This window comes from Hemicordylus capensis, chromosome 1 (assembly GCF_027244095.1).
Source record: "Hemicordylus capensis ecotype Gifberg chromosome 1, rHemCap1.1.pri, whole genome shotgun sequence".
Taxonomy (NCBI): domain Eukaryota; kingdom Metazoa; phylum Chordata; class Lepidosauria; order Squamata; family Cordylidae; genus Hemicordylus; species Hemicordylus capensis.
The window spans coordinates 195,764,594-195,783,980 of NC_069657.1; the positions used below are offsets into that span (position 1 = coordinate 195,764,594).

Consider the following 19,387-nt stretch of genomic DNA (forward strand, 5'->3'; position numbering starts at 1 on the left):
TACATACAAAGAGTCCCTCCTGGAGGCGTGTCAATAGTTTCTGACCCGTCTTAGGGGTTAGGAGATTGAGAGCTAGATCAGTTTAAGAAATGAGAGTGACAGCTGCTCACAAAACATTGCCTGAAATATTTAGAGAATTCACTGTGGACCCACCCCTAAATAGTTTAGCCTAAAGTCTTCTGAGCAGGAGAGGATGACTTTGCAAAACCAACATGGAATCTGAAAGAGCAAATAGGCTTAAACTTGCTTAGCAGCCAAGAGAACTGCAGTTCTATGTGAGAGAGAATGATTCTCATCACCTTAACCACACTAAAAAACCCTCAGAATTCTTGGGGGTAAACCATCGCAGTTAAAATTGGTATTAGTTTGTCGTGCACACAGAGCTGATATTTTCATAAAGCTATATGCCAGAACTCCAAGATGTCTTTACTGGTTAATCACCATTCATTCAGACCCCGCCAGGAATATGTGAAGTTAGGATTTTTTGCCCCCAAATGTATCACTTTACATTAAGTATGAAACTACGCTTTACTGTAAACGCATCTGTAGCTTAACTGATCTGTAGACTCACCTGAACTTAAAGTGGAAGTGGTCTGGAAGTGGCCCTTTAAGCCTGAAAACAGCTGTGTGTCTGACTTAGCTCAGGTGTGGGGTGCACAGTGCGGGATGGTTTAACACTTCCCCTGCTTGCAATTTTGGTGCTGAAAACCAACTAAGCAGCTACTTCACCCCCAAACTGCTTTTGAATAAATCAGCCCTGACCTTGCAAGACTGTTTTCATAAGGTAAGCCACCTTGATATCTCTTACAGTTCACCTAGACTCTGAGCCAGGGGAGATCCGACAGCTTGGACCTCTGATGTTAGCCCTCCAGTCCTTTGGAGCTAAAGAGCTGGAGTTGATTGTCCCCTTGGAGGAGCCCTGGAGCAGTGCTGACCCTATGTCCACTGTGGGACTCTTATCAGCTACATAGACTCTGTTGGCACCAGCACTTCGCTGGTGCAACAGTTTCCTTTAGAACTCGTGCCTCTGCCCTACCTTGTTGCCTTCTGCCTTGCTTGGCCTGGGTTCGGATCAGATCATTGGCAGCACCCACTAAAATATTCCACGTGGACTGTTTCCATGGCTGCAGCTGTATAGAAGTTTTAATGCATGAGCCAAAGGGATCCCTCAGCTTCTGGTGGTGATTCATGAAAACACAGGGACATGCTTCTTCCCTCCCACATTAATCATTGCCAAGACATTTTGTAGCTCCATCAGCTGATATATAGCTTCCTCCATGTGGCTGTGGCCATTGGACCATTATATGTAGTGAATTTCAGCATGTATGGATTGAGCTCTGGTAGCGAAAGAAATTTTCGGCTGTGATTAGTCTTTTCTCTTTCATGGTTTCCAAAGCTGAGTTAGCTCTGGCATACCAAACAGCTTGTAGGGGTGCATATATAGTACTTTTCTAATTGGATCCTTTTTCATACTGACCTTTGATTTTAGACATTTGGCTGAATAACCAATTGTGCCATTAAAAATCAACATGTTTAAAATAGTTTGTGGTGTTCTCTTACTGCAGTGGTTAGTGCTGAGTGACATAACACCTTTTCTAAAGGGGATATAAATTTTTAGAGACTGACAAGTATAATATTTTATATGAGGCCACATTGACTTTTTAAAAATGATAGGTAACAAAACAAGAAAGCAGAACCTATAAAAGCCAAATGATTTATTTATTTCCATGGGAGGGCAGGAGTGGTATTTATAACCTCTGCAGTTGGAGGATGGATAGGAGGTAGGTTTTGTTGCTTTAGTTTTTGTATCAGGAGGCACCAGTTCAAACAGACACAAAGTGCCTCTTGATCATTTGGGAAACCGAACATTTCCAGACTGTCTTCCCTTGGAATATTCAGAAGGGCTCTGGTAGACAAAATACATAAAAGTTGTTCCAGCAGGCAGATGTTACTGGATGACTTTGGGAAGCATGTTTTAATATTCTCTTAAAATATTAAATACTGTAAGGTGAGTCTGAACTTTGTGAGATGTAAGTATATTTGCCCTTTTGTTATTCATGAAATATGTAATATGGATGAGATAGGAAACAGTATTGTCACTGATGCTGATCACCTGTTGAGGTTTTTGGTTTTTTTAAGGGATGAGCTGCAGGGGCTGACTGTTTGTGTAGAATGGCTCTCATTGCTTATCCTAAAGCAGTGTGGGGGTTTTGTTTTGTTGTGTGTTTTTAAAAAAACATTTATATGAAATACATCAGAGGATACTGGTAAATTTGAAATATAAAATTAAATATGCTAATCTGGAAACTTATAGTCAATCAAATTGTAAAGCATAGGATGGGGTCAAGAATTATGATGATGATGATGATTCATTAGAGCTTCTGTTCACTGGTTCTCAAATGATTTGCAGTTAACATTACTGAGTCAAGTCAGTTGACCTTTAAAATAAATGCATGTATAGTCATTCACAAACAAATGTTTATGTACAAAGCAGCACCTGAATATGTGTACATTGTAACATGATATAGCCCCTATATCCCATTGAAAATGTGGGACCTATGTTTGTCTGGACTAAGTTTTTATATTAGTTTCAGTGGGACTTAGTCACAGCAACTGACTTTAGTAGGGCTGGAGCTTCTGATCTTTCAAATAACCACCATGGTTATTTGAAACATGGGAGCTTCAATTTAAATATAATATAGAATAAATCTTGTCAGTTTTGATTGGCTTGTTTTACATAGCCAACACTCCCAATAGTCATTACTCAGTCATAAATCTAGTTCAAGAACATGTATGAAGATTTCAGTATTTTCCCTCAAATTTACTGTAAAACAATACCACAGAGGAAATAAATCTGTTACAACCTCATATTCTAAATTTCCTTAAACTATGTATTTTGTTGTTTAGATATTTATCTTTTATGTATAGTGATACACTAATATTAGTAATACTGCTGAGATTAAATAATGTTTTCAGGTTTCCTTCTGTATGTGAGACAGCCAAATATTTAACCAGTTACATGATCTACAGCCAAAAGCAAAAATGGGATATTTAACAATGGCTGAAATTAATTTTCACAAAACTGTATATGTGGGTTCATCCATGTATAAGGAACATGATTGTTGCATTTTGCAGGTGTCTTATCAAGGATTTTGAAAAGCGTCCATCTGTCACACACCTTTTAGAACATCCCTTCATAAGACACACCCAAGGTGAAGACATGGCACTTCAGAAACAGCTGGCTGATCTCATCCAAGCACAACAAGAGTTAGGCTCTGTAGCCAAGACAAGGTACTATACAGTTTCCTGCAATCTTCCCCAAACTTGCAATGTCTAGACACTTAGAACTTTCAATTGTGAGACATTTATGGCTTATGGACATCATATAATGCATTAGAAATCTTTGCTCCAATCCAGTAAGAGATATCTGTGATTTTTATGGAGATGCACATCTGCACACCCCATATGCATCCCCATCCACACCTGGATGCTCATCCTGGTTGTTTTGTTTTGTTTTTAAATATTCATGGGGATGCATTTCCCCATCTGAAGCCATCTCTTGTTACACAGCACTGGTTGCTCATAACTCTAAACTGGACCAGGTCCCTTATGTACAATAATTATTATAACCCAAGTAAATGGAGAACTTCAAAATGGGGGAAATAACTTTCTCAATCATGCTGTTAACTGCATGCAATGGTAATAGAGCCTTCACATTCTCACAGTTTTCTGAATTTATGGCTAATACCAGCAATTGCATGCAAGTGTTCATTAATCAGTACAAGAACTTTTAACAAAGATCATGCTCATGTTTTGTGATGTTTTTGTAGCAAATGCAAAAATGAACAATAAAGTGATAACTGAGAAATATGAAGCATGTGAAATTATAAGAGTAATATGGCATGGTTAGCCATTGCTTGCAAAAATGACCTTGATGGCTTTGTCTATAGTTTAATACCAGCAATTCTATGTATAAAGCTTGGTACTTAATATTCATCAGGACAGCCTGCTTTGCCAGTGCATTTCAGGGCTAGCTGCCGCAGGAGACCTCTCTTGATTTCATGGCTGTCCAGAGGGTGGCAGGATTTCACTGTTTTAAAAGTGAATTTAAATGCAAATGAACACTCTTCCTCCCCTCAGCAATCATTTTGTAATATGAAATTTGTCTAGTACTAGATAAGCTGTAAACCATTATTGTAAATAAATACCTGCTAATGTTGATGAAGAAAATTAAATGTCATGATTCATAAGTCATAAAAATGTATATGCAAGCAGAGCGAATGTGTTGCTCTTTGAAAACGAAAAAAGTAAAATTTAAAAAACAAAGATGCAGTTTCAAGGTGAACCTGCCTTTCCTCATTTCACTGCAAGGGGAATTTTTCTACCCACTCTTCTAAAGCAAGAGTCTAAATTGGTCAGACTTGCTTCAGAAGACTGGTGGGGTTTTTTGTGGCTCGGTCTTTCTTTTCCCCGCTGCTTCAGCATATCATGTATGAATGCTCTCACTGTTGATGGCTACTCCTTGCAAGTATTTCTTTTTTTATAAAATATGTCGTTGAGTAAAAACTTGTTCAAAACCTCAGATCACTAGACAACTGTGTGGTAATGGAAAACATCAGCCTCTGTATACACTAAAAACGTTTCTTATTTCAGAAACATGCTTCAGATATTGGACATGTGGTGGAAGCCTAGTCTGTCCACTACTGACCTTCACATGTAGCAGAATAAGGCAGGAGAGAGAGAGAGAGAGAGAGAGAGAGAGAGAGAGAGGAGTGCACCCCTTTGTTTTTTTTGTTTTAAAAACAGAACACCCTACAAGTAAAAAGTTAGCACACCAGACAGGGAGAGATTCTAACTAGGCCTGATCATTGTTGCACTAGTTTTCTGCTTGCAGAGAGTTTTCATGCAGAGCAGCCTTGTGTTCCCAGATGTTGTTGGACCATTCGACGATTGTGGCTGGGGATGATGAGAATTGTGGTCCAACAACATCTGGGGACCCATGATTGGGAACCCCTGATGCAGAGGAACATTCAGAAATGTGATCTCTTATCTGCATTCTGATGTGGTACAGTTCATTCCACCACCTTAGGATTCTACCACCCCTTTCAAGTCCATGTGTAGAGCATGCCAGAGAGTGAGAATATAAAATGCAGCTTTAGCTACTGCCATCTGTAGCGAATAGCTGCCAGCTTTTATTTGCAGCTTTCATTTGGGAAAAATAATTTATAACAAAACATATTGGTATAACAGAATGCAGTGCTTAATAGGAATATAGGAAGCTGCCTTATACAGAGTCAGACCTATTGGTCCATCTAGCTCAGTATTGTCTACACAGACTGGCAGTGGCTTCTCCAAGGTTGCAGGCAGGAGTCCCTCTCAGTCCTTTCTTGGAGATGCCAGGAAGGGAATTTGGAACCTTCTGTGTGCAGGCAGGCAGGTGCACTTCCCAGAGTGGCCCCATCCCCTAAGAGGAATATCTTGCAGTGTTCACACATGTAGTCTCCCATTTAAATGCAAACCAGGGCAGACCCTTCTTAGCAAAGGGTCTTGCTACCACAAGATCAGCTCTCTTGTGTTGCAGAGTACTGTATAGTTCTATAAACTGCCGGGGAATCTTGATCCTCTTTGTAGCATATACAGCTATGTTTTAAGTTGCTGTCCTTGCTTATACATCTGGTCAATGTGCTAGTTGACCAGATGTATAAGCCCTGAGACCTTGGGTTAGGGCGGTATAAAAATATGCTAAATAAATAAATAAATAAATAGTGGCTAAAAGACCATTCCTAATGAGAAGTGAGTAATTATGTGACTAAAACTAAGAATGATTCATATATGAGCTGTTCGAAGAGCATTTTAACAGTTAGTATGGAGCTGGCTTAGCTTTAGAGTTCATTTATTTAACTTATTCTTATACCACCCAAAACTTATGTCTGCGGGTGGTTTACAATAAAATACAAATTAAAACAAAATTAAAAGGATAAAGCATTAAAATAATTTAAAATGTAACTCAAGGTTAAAAACTGTAAATTTAATTAAAGGCCTGGGTGAACAAATGTGCCTTAACTGCCTTTTTAAAAGTTGTCATTGATGGGGAGACTCTTGTTTCAGCAGGGAGTGCATTTCAGAGTCTCAGGGCAGAAATGGAGAAGGCTCGTACCTGCATAGCCACCATAAAAGCCGGTGGCAACTACAAATGAACCTCTCTAGATGATCTCATTGGGCAGTAGGGTTCATGGTGAAGAAGATGTTCTTTTAAATATCCAGGGCCTAAGTTATTTAGGGTTTTATAAGTTATAATCAGCACTTTGTGTTGTGCCCGGAAATGTACTGGTGTAGCTCTTCTAATACAGGAGTAATATGGGCTCTCCTAGATGACCTGGCTGCCACATTCTGTACCAAATGCAGTTTCAGGACTATGTACAAAGGCAGCCACACATAGAGTGCATTGTAATAGTCAAGTCTAGAGATTGCCAGCTTATGTACTACCGACCTTAGGTTGTTTATTACAAGAAATGGATGCAACTGGCGTATCCAGAAGCTGATAGAGAGCACCTCTGGCACAACCTGGGACACCAGGGATAGGCTTGGATCCAGAAGCAGCCCCAGACTGTGTACCTGTTCCTTCTGGGGAAGTGTGACCCCATGCAGAACAGGCAGATCAAACCCATCTCCCAAGTTCTGAGTTCCGCACAATAAGTACCTCCGTCTTATCTGAATTCAGTCTCAGTTTGTTATCCCTCATCCAACCCATCACCACCTCCAGGCAGGCATTTAGGGAGGTTATGCCTTCTTCCAATGATGTTGACGTGGGTGTCATCAGCATACTGATAACATTCTGCACCAAATCTCCCGATGATCTCTCCCAGCGGTTTCATGTAGATGTTAACAATATTGGAGACAATATGGAGCCCTGAGGAACACCATATAAAAGTTCATATTTTGAAGAGCAATGGTCTTTAAGGGACACCATCTGGAATCTGCCCAAGAGGTAAGAGCGGAACCATTGCAAAGCAGTGCCTCCCACCCCCAACCCCCTCAGGCACTCCAGAAGGATACTATGGTCTATAGTATTGAAAGCTGCTGAGAGATTTAAAAGGACCAAAAGAGGCACACTCCCTCTATCAATTCGCAATTAGAGATCTTCCATCAGGCCATCCAAGGTAATCTCCACCCATAGCGCACCCAAAAGCCAGTTTGAAATGAATTAAGTTGAGCTTCATTGTTAGAAGCCCCACATGATGTATATGTTGCTGGACTGTACCACTTCAGATTACAGGTTGGAGATTGAAAATTTCAGTGTCCTCCCTATACATACAAAATTCGTATATCAGGGGAAAGATTGTGATAGCGGGTTTTTTTTAAACACACACACACAAACGAACTGCCCCTTGCATGTTTCAACACTATAATTTGTCACTTATCCGTACTATATTATTGAGACACATGGATCCACATCAGCCATAAATGCAAGAAAAGCAACATTTTTGGGGGGGAGCTGTATGTGAATTCTGCCCCAGTTCTTAGAGTGATAGGCATCACTCTACCTTGATCTTTGTTTTGCAGTATCCAGCAAGGTTTTCACTTGAGACCCTTTGTATGCAAATTAATAAAAAATATACTGTGTAGCTTCTCTAGAAGAGACCTACACCTTTTTGGGGATGTCATGTAGCTATTTGAATGGTCTTCCAGTTTAGGGCAATAGACTTTGTCCATGCCCAAGCCAGCATGCACAGATGCATACACAGAGATGGGCATGTGGCAGCCGTTTTATTAATTGCATAGCAGTGTGTTCTGCACTTTTCACTTCCCCTATGTATAAACTGACCAGTAATCAGTCATGTCATGGGGGGCAGGAATTCCCTCAGACCAATATGTTCTTATGGTAAGAGATCCCCTTTTGACGTGGCCATACCATGGGAGAACTCTGCTCCATATTTGAGTGTAAACCATTTATTTCTTATGGACTGCATTGCATCTAAAAACACTACTTTTCTAAGCCACCCTTCTTATAGCCACTAAAGAGCTACATAGATACTTTGGCCCCATCCCCAGTATCTCAACTCAAGCAGAAAAGATAAGACAAAGGTTTAAAAATGAATTGGATATATGTTTATATACTGAACGTTCAGTGCAACATCCTTCTGGAACTGATACAGCAATAGTTCCAGAATAGCGAAAGTATCTGAAGCTCACATCCTCCCCTGTCAACTCCTAAAGTTGATTGTGGCTGAGACACAATGATATGTCCAAGGCAATGCAGCAGCTACACCAGGTTCCGAATTGAGCCTTTAGAACCAATGCTAACATTGTCCACATGACCATCTTGACTCTCTAGGCTGTCTCTCATTAGATGGCTTTTTAGTGCCGCCGTCTGTCACTAGCAGGGAGGTCTCACTGGAGCCAGTTATTCTGCCAGTTCCAATTCTATCTTGAAAGCAATTAGCTGCAAGAAACTAGCTTGTACCTGCTTGTCATTTCCTCCATGTACTCTGCTAGGACTCACAGATGTCACCAGGCAAAGCCAAGAATAGCTCTTGGATTGTAAAATGATGGGCCTGTGGTAAAATGTGGGTTGGTTTTTTTTTGTTTTTTTTAAAAAAGCAGTTTCTTCCTGACATTGTCTGGGTGAATACCAAAGGAAAGACTGCAAACCTGAAAACCTACTGTGGGCAAGAAAGCTGCCATTTCCCAGCTTGATTACATTGTAAATGTTAATGATTGTGCTGCTTCTTATTATAGTCATAGCATGTGTGAGCTGTGATGTTGCAATTAAGGTTGTGCCAATGTTGTCACTATGACGCCTGTGAAATGTCCTCAGAACTCTCTGGCATGAACCTACTAGACTCAAGAGTGAACATCTGAACTGCATTGGGAGTTTGGAGTTGTTGCTGTAAGGTCATTAGGTCTGTTCTGTTCCCATGTTGTTGAAGAATGCCATCTCCTCTTTTAGTAACAATGTAAGGAAGAATGTACTGAAGATCAGATTGCTTCTTGTAAACTGAAGGTATTCTTAACTGTCCCGAAGGCCAAACTACATATTGAAGCTGTTCTCATGACCAGCCTAACCCGGGGCAGCCCAGGCATGGTTAGACTGGTCGTGAGGAGCAACAGGATGCTTTCAGATCCCTCCACTCCCCGCACGAGGAGATTGTGAGAATTGCCCCATAATGTCAACACTAGCTGACATTCTCTGCAGTCTAGGAACATAAGAAGCTGCCTTATACCAAGTCATATACCCTTGCTAAGCAGGGTTTGTCCTGGTTTGCATGTGAATGGGAGGCTATGAAGCTAGTCCCACGATCAGCAACAACCGGGCTAGGGAAGGCTAGCCCGATTTATCACAATCATGGGAAGCAACAGGAGCTGTGTGGCTCCCGGAGGTGGATCGGCGGCAAGCCTGCTTAAGGAGCCCGCCACTTAACCTGGTTTTCGGGCGCAAGAGCACCTGAAAACTGGGTCAAAGGATTGTGTTCCACCATGCCACAGTGACTCAGAGTAGACCCCCTGCCAGGGAGGCTACAACAAGCCACCCGGCATTGGGAGGTTCCCCAGAATGCCCCGCATTCTGTGCACTCACACAGGTCATTCTGGAGGCCCCCAAACCCCGCTGCCCCAACCAGCTCCATGATGTGTTACCTGAGCAAATGACCATTGACACGGATAGTGAAAGAGACAAAGGTTTATTTCTCAGCTCTGAGGACGACCCCTGGTGCCTTTTGGCAAAAGTCCAAGGAGCGTACCTCTTACAGACTAACAAGAGTTTATAAAGATTTTCCTCCACCCCTAGGCATCAACATTCAGCCCCAAAGAACCAATCAGTTCATTACATTCGTACATATGCTTGCATAGAGGCTGGACTTTGCGCTCTAAGTTTCTAAGTTTCTATTTCACAGCAGAGAGATAATTAATTAATAGGAGAAGCCTTCACATTCCTAGAACAATGCAGTTACTATTCAGGGGAGCCTATCTCTCCCCGCTGCTGCAAACCCCCACTTGTCCTGCTCTGGGCAGATAGCTGACCCAACACTTTCGTTTGGTCTGTACTTTTCCATCCCACAGAGGCACTGACTTGCAAACACACTTTCTACAAAGCAATTACAAAGCAGCTTTCTATTAATGCTACACATGTCACAGATGGAGCCAATAATCATCTGAACGGCTGACCTGGCCACCCATAGAGGGCTCCCTGCTTGTCTCCGGGGAGAGCGGGTCAAGCCCACTCTCCCTGCAAACCCCTTTAGGCTCTCCATACTGCTAGTGTGTAGAGCCTTTGTTTGTTTGTTTAAAATATTTATACACCACCCAAAACATGCATCTCTGGGTGGTTTACAATTAAAGTAGTTTAGAACATTAAATCAATTCACAATTAAAATCATTTAAAAGGTTAAAAAAATTAAAACCCAGTATTAAAATTATTTAAAACTATAAATCTAATTAATCTAATTAGATGTGTGAGCACTGTAAGATATTCCTCTTAGGGGATGGGGTCACTCTAAGAAGAGCACCTGCATGCTGTTAGGATATGCAACAGCTATAGCTTAGGTTGCTGTATAGTTTGCATGTAATCTACTATGAAGCCAGAGGGGCACTATAGTTTCCTCTGTATTGGTTGGGCTAGCTAGGAGTTTCTATTCTCGTTCCTGTTCCTGTTTGTTGCTGTTCCTTTGTGTATGAGTCAGCAAGTTCTGTACTGATCTCTGAGTGCCTTTGTCTCATAAGTAAAGTTATCTTAAACCCTTTCACTGGTGTTTGCTCTGTACATCATGCACTCTGAAACACATGCAGAAGGTTCCAAGTTCCCTACATGGCATCTCCAAGATAGGGCTGAGAGAGATTCTTGCTTGCAACCTTGGAGAAGCTGCTGCCAGTCTGTGTAGACAATACTGAGCTAGATGGACCAATTGTCTGACTCGGTATAAGGCAGCTTCCTATGTCCCTATTAGGCTTGGGCCTGAAATGTTTGGAGGCCATTGTAGAAGTCTCTGAAACGTTTCGGCAGCCAAAGCCATGTCGGCATTTTGGCGGCGTGTGTGTGTGTGTTCCCTTGAGGGCGGGGGAGGGTATACTCACCCCTCCCACTCACCCCTTCCGGCTCTGTTGTTCAAGGAGTGCTGGCAGGGGGAATGCGGTGGGAGGGGTGAGTGCACCCTCCCCCACCCTTAAGGGACCCTCATCCGCCCTTAAGGGAACATCCCCGCTGCCGCCGAAACATGGCAGAGCCGTTTTGGGCTCAAGCCTAGTCCTTATGTTAATATGTAGTTTGAGACACTTCAGGCAAAAATTAGGAACTCATAAAATGAGTTTGTTGGAAATACGGCATATTGAATTTTTCATCTTCATAGAAATAGAAAGCCCTCGTTTAGTCCTTCCCGAACTCTTGCATTTGGGGTGGGGGGCAGGTACACTGGAACATTGTGAGCTCAGATTTGCTTTGTCAACAGAAACTTACTAGCCTACTACATCCAACAAGTGTTGTCTAGCATAATGCTCTGCACTCTCATAAAAAATACCTCCTTAGTCACCACTGAGTCATATATTGCAGGGCTTGTGCTGCAAATACCTCTCATGTATTGTGTGAAGAGGTACTGAATATCCCTGTGCCTCATTCTTTTATCAGTGTTTGCTACTGTCAGTGCCCCTGCAGGACGCAGGGTCAGTAGAGAACTGATGAGGCCAGCAGATGACTTGATGCTAATGGCATGCCCTGCTCCTAATGCTGCCTTTCTGATTTTGCAGTTCAGAAAATGAGCTGAGAACGAGAAGATACATGCACAGAAGCCTTTGTGTTTTAGTGATATTTGACTAAGAGGTTCCCTTAGCAGCTTGAGCTTTTTAGGTTAAAGAGAAAGTCTTCTGTAATAAAATTGACTTTTTCCATTGCCCAAGGGGAAAACACACAGTGGGAGTTTTATATATATTCAGATAAGTAGTTCATTTGCAAACCAACTCAGCAATTAGAAATGGCTTAGTATAAACAGGCTGTGGATATAATGTGCCCCCAAATCCAAACAGAAAGCTTATAAACCATCCATGCACCAAGTTAGGATGGCAAAGGCACAGAGAGAATCATTCTCAGCCGTGGGATTCCTTTCCCCTAGGTTCTTTATCAGTGGTTTGGACAGTTTCCAGAAGCAAAGTAAGACTTTCTTATTTTGGCTGACGAGGGATAGGGCAGCCTAGGAGCAAACTTTTAATATTTGTGCTTTTCTTCTTCTTCCCCTTAAAAAAAAAAGGTTGATCTGTTTTTCATTGTATTGTTACCTACCCAGCCAAGCCTTTAGGAAGGGGCAGGCCAGAAATCCAATCAACAAGCAAGCCCCACATTCTTGTTTGCATGAGAAATTATGCCAGCAAAGCATGTGTACAGAGTGGGTAGCAATGGGCATCACTGTAAGCCATCTTCCCCAGCCCTCTTTCCCTGCTGAAGGCCCTTGAGCCTCCCCAAAACCCATGTCTGAGGATCAGTGGGGAGGACCTTCAGAACAGAATAGGATGTGGTGCAGGGAGAGGGGGAACATAGGAACATAGGAAACTGCCATATACTGAGTCAGACCATTGGTCTATCTAGCTCAGTATTGTCTTCACAGACTGGCAGTGGCTTCTCCAAGGTTGCAGGCAGGAATCTCTCTCAGCCCTATCTTGGAGAAGCCAGGGAGGGAACTTGAAACCTTCTGCTCTTCCCAGAGCAGCTTCATCCCCTGAGGGGAATATCTTGCAGTGGCTATGACCCTGAGGACTTTGTGACCCTCAGGGGCATAATTTTTGGTGGCACAGGGTGGTTCCAGAGGAAGGGAAGATAGGTGATTGACGCTGCTGAGTTAGTTGAAACCATCCACAACACACACACACCTCCCCTTGTGCACGTGCTGGTTTATTTATTTATTTATTTATTTATTTAGACATTTATACATTTATATCCCACTCTTCCTCCAAGAAGCCCAGAGCAGTGTACATGGTTAAGGCCCTGAGCCATTTTGGAAGGGCAGTATAGAAACTGAATAAATAAATAATAAATAAATGGTTTATGTTTATTCTCACAACAACCCTGTGAGGTAGGTTAGGCTGAGAGATAAGTAAGTGGCCCAGAGTGACCCACTGAGTTTCATGGCTGAATGGGGATTTGAACTTGGATCTCCCCAGCCCTAGTCCAACATTTTAACCAATACATCTCACTGAACATTAGTCAGAATGTCAGTCATTGAATTTAACTAGGCTATATTGAATAACCTATAGAATGTTAAATCTCTAGAATAACAAATGATGATAAAACCCTACAGTGCTCAAGTTTTTATTTTTAATTTTTAAAGGGATTGTTAATTAATTCATATCTTTTTTAAAATGGTGCACCAGTAAGTACTCCTGTTACATTAACTAAATAATAAAATGAATTCTGTATTGCTTCTTCCTTGTTGTGTTGCCTTTCATAGCATCTATGGGAAGTTTAGAATGCAGTAGTTATGGCATAACCAACAGAAAGCTCTTTGATGCTTTTTATGTTTTTGTGTTTTAATGTCCCTGACATTTTTTATACAAGCAATCATACTTCAATTAAAGCCCACTGGAAGACGTTTTTTCCTTGGGATGTTAGCAGGCACTTTGGTAGCCAAAAATAAACCTTGAATAAGAACAGAAACAGAAACCAAGATCCATTAATATACCTTATGCCCATCAATTATGGAACCACGCTAGTAAAACTCTTTCCCATTTCAGTCCTTGTTAAAAGGCTAGTTTCAGTTTCTGATCAATAGAGTATTTGTACCAGATGATTTAATTGCTCGGTGTGGGGAAAGCAGGAAATGCAAGGGGTGGGAGAGGAAGGGCCGTCTGCACTTCTGCTGGGTGTGGGTCACAGATGCTCGGGGAGTGCACCATCACCACCCTCTTGGTCTCTGGTCCTCCTGACCCCCTTTCTAATGGGATCGACCAGAAGGTCCCTCCACCTGGGCAAGTCCTCCATGCAAACAACATCGCCCTAGATGGTTGGGTCGTAGAGACAAGCCGCGACATACTCCTCTCTGTCACCCAACACACCAGCTAGCCTGTTGACATCCCCGGCTCTCAGCTGTCCAGCAAGCGAATGCCCCTGCGGCGGGATCCGGAGTTCACCCATCAGTTTTTCCAGGAGAATAGCCACAGGCAGGGCCTGGCTCAGAGGAGTGGCATCGACTGCAGCAGACCCTTCCTTCTCAGAGCCAGACTTGGCCCCTGAGGACCCAGAACTGGACTCCACCTGGGGGGTGCAAGAGAGAGGGACAGTCTGGCTGCACTCCCAGCTGTTGCACTCCCAGCTGTTGAGCCCCTGCCCTCCGCCCCCACCATGGAAGCAGCTTCCCTGGCAGGAGAGCCCACCACACTGCTAGGCTCTGCACAGGGTGGTAGCACCGGCAGTGCACCTGGACCTGGCTCAGCAACAGCAGTCTCCTCCAGACAGGAGATCCTTCATGCCACCACATCGCCGGGGGCAAGAAGTCCTCTGTGGGACTCCATGCCATCTTCTCTGCTCCCCCCCTGCCCTCCTCTACTACCTGGGACACCCCTCCCTCCTCTGCTGGCCACCCTGCTACGAGCCTTGCTCGCAACATGGCACTCAGACATCTTCCCAAATCCGCAGGGGCTTTTAGAAAAAACGAGCTCAACAAATCACAGCAAGTGACAGCACAGTCACAAAATGGCCACCAGCATCTAAAATGGAGGCTTGAGCCTTCGAGCCTCTTCGAACTGGTTTGATAGAACCAGGCTCTGTTTGGTTCAAACTCGGACCAGCATTGCCAAGTCAAACCATTTCGAATTTGAACCTGTTTGCATATCCCTATCCTACTGTCATACTGCAACATCAGCAGACAGCAATGGAGGGAGAGTTTGAACGAAAGCTTCCAGTTTGCTGATCCATCAACTGCTGTTTGTCCCCACAGAAGACCATTAACTGACAGCAGCAAAACCATAATTTCCCCCATTGAATTACTATGCTCCTTAGGTGTTATGGTTTTAGATGTATTTGAGGTACCTGCTTTGCACCATTTTATTTCGCCAGCCCTCTCGAACATGAGACTGGAAAGGTGGCCAAATATTTGCATCAAGTGTGTACAGGGAGAAGAAGTAAGCAATTTCAAGCCAACAATGAATGCCTTCTGCCTGGGCGTGAGACTGTATACAGAATGCAGCACTGTCCTTACTGCCTTGAAGAATCCTAGTCTTGTTCTCTTTGGCCTACATGATGTTGGCTGAGTGTCATTCGACTGCACTTTCTTCTGCCCTGCAAGTCATGCACAGGAGCCAAGCTGTCAGCATGTTACTGAGGATCAATGCTAAATGTTACCCAGCAGGGAGCTGTTGTATCGCAGTAGGTGCACTCCTCGTGACTCTTTGATTAGGTTGGTTTCCAGAATAAAAACCCCTCAGGCATGTGCTTATACAAAGGGTGTGCCGTGCCACCTATTTCGCTGAAAATACTTCTCGGCTGTATAAAATTGAGATGCCCCATTTAAAAATAATAGGTGTTTAGCAAGCCTTTTCAAAGATTCCCTCTATGTAATCAGATTATGCAGGGGTTATGGGGCATTATGTCTTTGCTTCTAATTGTGCGACTTAGAGACTATCTTTTAATCTGCAAAGAGAAGCTAGGTGAGCACCCTTGGAATTTAGTCTGTCATGGCAGTCACAGTTCAGAAATGTGGTCTTGGACCAGTTCCAGGTTCACCCAAGAAGATGCTTTGGCAGACATCAAGGTAAGAGCATAATGATGCTCTTCATTTTTGGCCATAGACCTGGCAGATGGCCAAATTAAGGTTACATGGATGGGGTGGGGGTTATGGAATAAACTACTGATGACTTCAAGTATATGCTGAACTAATTTATGTGGAGGCGGAGTGCGTGAAATGAATGGAGTCCTGTCATATGTGTTCATGCTATATTCTGCAATAGTGACCGACTGATGTGCAGAACAATCCTGCACATATTTACTTTGAAGTAACAGCCATTCTACCTGTTCTGCAGAATGATGTGGTAAACAGAGATGGTAGAATTCTGGACCATACCACTTCAGATTGCAGATCTGAAATATTTAAATGTTCCTGCATGCAACAAGAACAACAGCATATTGTAACCCAGCACCTCAGTGATAAAGATTTAGCATAGCAGTCTCTCTAATGTGTAAAGAAGTCATTTTGTAAGTGCATTAAAAAGAATTATTATTATTTAATTTATAAGTGGGGGAGCATTAAAAAGAATGGCACCTGTAGTCTGAAATGGCACAGTCCAAAATTCTGCGTAATGTATAGAACTATAAATCTCACTGAATTAAATAGGAATTACTCCCTAGTAAGTGTGTACTGGAGTGCAGCCTTAGGCTACTTGCACAATTTATCTCAAAGGGTTAGGATGTGCTGCCACATACCTATACCTCTTTAATTTCACCTATTTATCTTTATTTCACTTTAGTTGAATAGCATATTTAAGGATAACCCAGTCAAATAAGCATGCAAATAAGATTTTTGAATCTAATTAATGTGTTGTGTTGCAGTTCGCAGATGGTGCATTGACACTGGCAAACTCTTTCATGTGCTTTAACTTTTAAAAGTATCATACCAGTCTGGTTTCCTCCAAAGAATCCTGGGAATTATTTATGTAGCTGTTTCATTAATAGCAATAGCAATAGCACTTACATTTACAGGTGAAACTCGGAAAATTAGAATATCGTGCAAAAGTCCATTAATTTCAGTCATGCAAATTAAAAGATGAAACTGATATATGAGACAGACGCATTACATGCAAAGCGAGATAAGTCAAGCCTTAATTTGTTATAATTGTGATGATCATGGCGTACAGCTCATGAAAACCCCAAATCCACAATCCCAGAAAATTAGAATATTACATGGAACCAAGAAGACAAGGATTGTAGAATAGAACAATATCGGACCTCTGAAAAGTATACAGTGTACTGTGCTTGATTGGCCAGCAAACTCGCCTGACCTGACCCCCATAGAGAATCTATGGGGCATTGCCAAGAGAAGGATGAGAGACATGAGACCAAACAATGCAGAAGAGCTGAAGGCCGCTAATGAAGCATCCTGGTCTTCCATAACACCTCATCAGTGCCACAGGCTGATAGCATCCATGCCACGCCGCATTGAGGCAGTAATTGCTGCAAAAGGGGCCCAAACCAAGTACTGAATACATATGCATGCTTATACTTTTCAGAGGTCCGATATTGTTCTATTCTACAATCCTAGTCTTCTTGGTTCCATGTAATAGTCTAATTTTCTGGGATTGTGGATTTGGGGTTTTCATGAGCTGTACGCCATGATCATCACAATTATAACAAATTAAGGCTTGACTTATCTCGCTTTGCATGTAATGCGTCTGTCTCATATATCAGTTTCACCTTTTAATTTGCATGACTGAAATTAATGGACTTTTGCACGATATTCTAATTTTCCGAGTTTCACCTGTATATGCCGCTCTATAGCCGGAGCTCTCTAAGCGGTTTACAATGATTTTAGCATATTGCCCCCAACATTCTGGGTACTCATTTTACCGACCTCGGAAGGATGGAAGGCTGAGTCAACCTTGAGCCCCTGGTCAGGATTGAACTGTAACCTTCTGGTTACAGGGTGGCAGTTTTACCACTGCACCAATTAATTAAATAAATTAATTTCTTAAAATACATTTAAGCCGCCTTTCAGCCAGGGCTTCTGCTATCTGTTTCTGTATCTATATCTATATCTATCTAAATAAAAATTTCTTTAAAATAAAAAAAAATTAAAGTCCAAATTAAATTTGAATAACAAAACTCAAACAGCATTAAAGCAACACAAAAATGCAATAAAACTTCAAGTAAAACAGGGGGAAAACTGCAATAAAACTGAAACAAAAAACCCAGAGTTTAAAAATTATCTGCTAAAAATGGTCTTCACTTGTCACCAAAACGACAGAAGAGTTGACACCAAGTGAGCATTCCCAGGGAGAGTGTTTCACAAATTGTTAAGTGAGGTGCTGAAAATATTCAATTGATGATCACTAGCTTCTCCTCATAGAACTACAGTTCATAGGGTTCTCTGAGAAAAGGGAATAACTACAGTTTAAGTGTGCAGTGAAATATGTGCTCAGAAAAGACCACTCACAAATTGAATTGTTACTACCTTTAGCACGATGTCACCTTTGGAAGGGTATTTTCACACAGATACTCTCTCTGATACTCTTGCAGACATGAGCGAATACACACTCGAAGGCCATATCGTGTTGATGCTTCTGACAAATATTCTCCAGATGATGATCTAGTAAACCTTGAAGTGTTGGATGAGGTAAGGTATGCTGAGGTGGTGAATTCTCAATATCAACAATGATCCTACTTCCTTCTCTTGCCTAATGGACTTTCTTATTACTAATAATATCACCATGTCACCAAGTTAATTATTCATAGTTCTGACATAATGAAAAAAACCACCTCTGTGCCACATGATTATGATCTCCTGTCATAGGTTCATTTATATTCTGAGCATTTAGATTGTCCTGTAACTGTTACACAAGAGAACTGGATGATGGATGGTATTAGGATTACATTATTATTTGTGCTTGCTGCTTCAATAAGAAGCCTAGTTTTGGATATTAAGATTTCAAAACTACTTTTCCATTTTGGGAGTTAGGCATTAGAAGCATATAACAATTATAAATGGAAAACATGCCAACTATGGATAAACCACACATAGCACTTTTAACTTATATAGACTTGTTAATTCTAGCTCCAGTGACCTTTCAGTATTTTCAAGGTTAAGGCATAGCAGATGGCAATTTACTGGGCAGGTGAACTGGTGAGATATCTAGCTCCTACACCATCTGAATGTCCCATCTCCTTCCATCCTCTTCTCCCACAGAGTCCTAGGACAGGTTTCCTCCCCAATTGCATGTTGGGTGGCCTTTCCCCTCAAAATCTTGCCAGTGTTGGATTATCTTCTTTATATATAATTTGCTAAGACATACCCGTGGCTAATCTCATGCGTGGCAGCTCTCGTGAGAGTTCACAAGCAGCTGCCGGGATAGCGATGGGAAAGAAAACAGTGGCGGTGGGCGAGAGGACGTGGTAGGCAGGTGGGCCAAGGTGGCCAGCAGGAGGGTGGTCAGCTGGCCGGCCAGCAGGGAAAATAAGCACCGGCAGTGGGTGGGTGGGGGAAAAGAGAAAACAGCTGCAGCAGACTAGAGGCGCAGATGATCTGGGCCCAGCCTAGCTAGTTTAAAGGTAAAATGTGCCGTTGAGTCGATGTTGACTCCTGGTGACCACAGAGCCCTGTGGTTGTCTTTGGTAGAATAGAGGGGTTTACCATTCACATCTCCTGTGCAATATGAGATGATGCCTTTCAGCATCTTCCTATATCACTGCTGCCTGATATAGGTG

The 19,387-nt window shown here is 42.2% G+C and overlaps 1 protein-coding gene across 22 annotated transcripts in view; it reads left to right on the forward strand.

Moving 5' to 3' along the window:
- The window catches only part of MYO3B (myosin IIIB), a 523,310-nt gene that overhangs the window by 214,905 nt on the left and 289,018 nt on the right, over nt 1-19,387 (forward strand). For 21 of the 22 annotated variants that reach the window (XM_053283475.1, XM_053283469.1, XM_053283482.1 and 18 more), the window contains 2 exons: nt 3,136-3,291; nt 18,203-18,299. In XM_053283475.1, the coding sequence (XP_053139450.1) occupies nt 3,136-3,291; nt 18,203-18,299 (253 nt within the window). Of the gene's footprint in view, nt 1-3,135; nt 3,773-18,202; nt 18,300-19,387 lie in introns of those variants that run through there. The other variant, XM_053283491.1, reaches the window with a different exon arrangement.